The sequence below is a fragment of the Eurypyga helias genome, unplaced genomic scaffold, assembly GCF_000690775.1.
Source record: "Eurypyga helias isolate BGI_N326 unplaced genomic scaffold, ASM69077v1 scaffold23809, whole genome shotgun sequence".
Classification (NCBI taxonomy): Eukaryota; Metazoa; Chordata; class Aves; order Eurypygiformes; family Eurypygidae; genus Eurypyga; species Eurypyga helias.
The window spans coordinates 3,299-5,025 of NW_010274261.1; the positions used below are offsets into that span (position 1 = coordinate 3,299).

Sequence of the window (1,727 nt, forward strand, 5' to 3'; positions counted from 1 at the left end):
CCAAGCCCAAAGCCATGACACAGCTAATGTCCTCCCCTTGTTCCCCAGCCCTGTCCCTCCCAACCAACCCCCTGAAACACCACCCTGCACTTCCCCAGTCACTGCCTGCCTCCCACCTCACCCTGGCCACAGCCACAGGGTGGCTTCTTGCACCCCAGTGACATATGGCTCATAGCTCTCTGACAGGAGGATAAAGGTTTATTTGACTCCATGTATGGGGGCAACAAGCTTTGGGAAAGGGGAGGGGGTGCTTGCAGGCTGCTGGGAGGCACAGTGAGGATGTGTTTCCCAGCCAGGATACTGGGAGCAGGCAGAAGCCCAGCCTGGGACTGGGGCAGCAGAGAGATGGAGGCAGGGGAGCAGGATGTGGGCAGCACCGGTCCCTGTCCCCATCACTTGATGCGGGTGAAGATGGAGGTGCCCACTCTGCAGGGAAGCCGTGTCAGCAGGGGTGGAGTCAGGGCAGTGGGGTAGGAGGGCAGGGTCAGGTCTCACCTGGTTGCTTTCCAGGAGTCCCTGCGGGATGGGACTTCTTCCCGCAGGAGCCACACAGTCTCCAGCGTCTCCTTCCCACGGCGGTCCATGAAGCACTGGCCCACAAAGGCAGTGGTGGAGTCTGGTGGGATTCAAGTGGGGTAGAGGGGGCTCAGAGCCCGCGCCTCCAGACAGGGGAACCTCAGCCACCTGATCCTGCCAGACAGACAGAGAGCTACACCCCACCACATGCCCTGGATAGACTGATGACTTCCTGCCATATTGCCCAGGTGGGTTGCTTCCACATCATCTGGACAGGTAGATGGACACCACCCCTGCCGTGTCCCTTGGACAGACAGATGGACACCCCCACCACCTTTCCCAGGCAGGCAGACATCCCTGCTACCCACCCCAGACAGAGCCCCCACTCCACTCCGACCAAGGTCACAGCCAGGGTTTCTCTGGGTACCAAGAGTACTGGGGGACCAAGCACAGGCTCCCCACATGGGCAGGGGGTTTCTGGCTGCTGCGGGATGCTGTGCTGGGTACCACAGTACCTGCGAACTGCCACTGCACGGTGAAGCCAAAGGTGGGCTGCTGCCCCTTGGCACTGGTGTGCTGCTGGGCCCCTTGCAGAGGTGACACCAGGATCTGCTTGTTGGTGGCTGCCACGGCGGTGTGGTAGGAGCCCGAGAAGGTGCCGGATGCGTCCAGGGCTGAGAGGGTCATGTTGGAGCCCAGCTCGTTCCTCCACAGGCCCTGCAGATCACACTGGGGACCAGGGATTGTGCTGGCACCTTGGGCCGTGCTGAGCCATGCCCCCCCAGCCCCCCAACTTGCGGTATTTGGGGCTGGCACGGCCTCTGTAGGCAGCAGCTGGGACTGGTGGCACAGGCACTGACTGGGCCAGCACCTTTCCCTCCCATGGCAGAGCAGGACAGAGCTGGGGGTGCTGGCTACACCCCCTCCCATACCAGGGGTAGGTGACCAACACTAGCCCAGGGGACAGCACAGCCAGAGTTGGCAGGTCCCTCGGTGACACACACTGCACCCTGGGATGGCACAGCATGGCATAACCCAGCAAGACCGTGCTGTGCTCGGACACAAACAGTGTCCTGGGAGAGCGCGGCATGGCACAGTGAAGCATGCAACCACCTCAGCCAGGCACACTACGCCGCAGAGGTGGCACAGCACGGCACAGCACGGCACCGCGTGACACAGCATGGCACAGGACAGCAGGGCAAGGCACAGGA

The 1,727-nt window shown here is 62.3% G+C and overlaps 1 protein-coding gene across 1 annotated transcript in view; it reads right to left on the reverse strand.

Moving 5' to 3' along the window:
• Positions 1-392: 392 nt before the first annotated feature.
• The window catches only part of LOC104515690 (avidin-like), a 1,849-nt gene continuing 514 nt past the window's right edge, over positions 393-1,727 (reverse strand). The window contains exons 2-4 of the mRNA XM_010159770.1: positions 1,032-1,245; positions 496-616; positions 393-426 (exon numbers count right to left, since the gene is read on the reverse strand). Of these exons, the coding sequence (XP_010158072.1) occupies positions 393-426; positions 496-616; positions 1,032-1,245 (369 nt within the window). The remainder of the gene's footprint in view (positions 427-495; positions 617-1,031; positions 1,246-1,727) is intronic.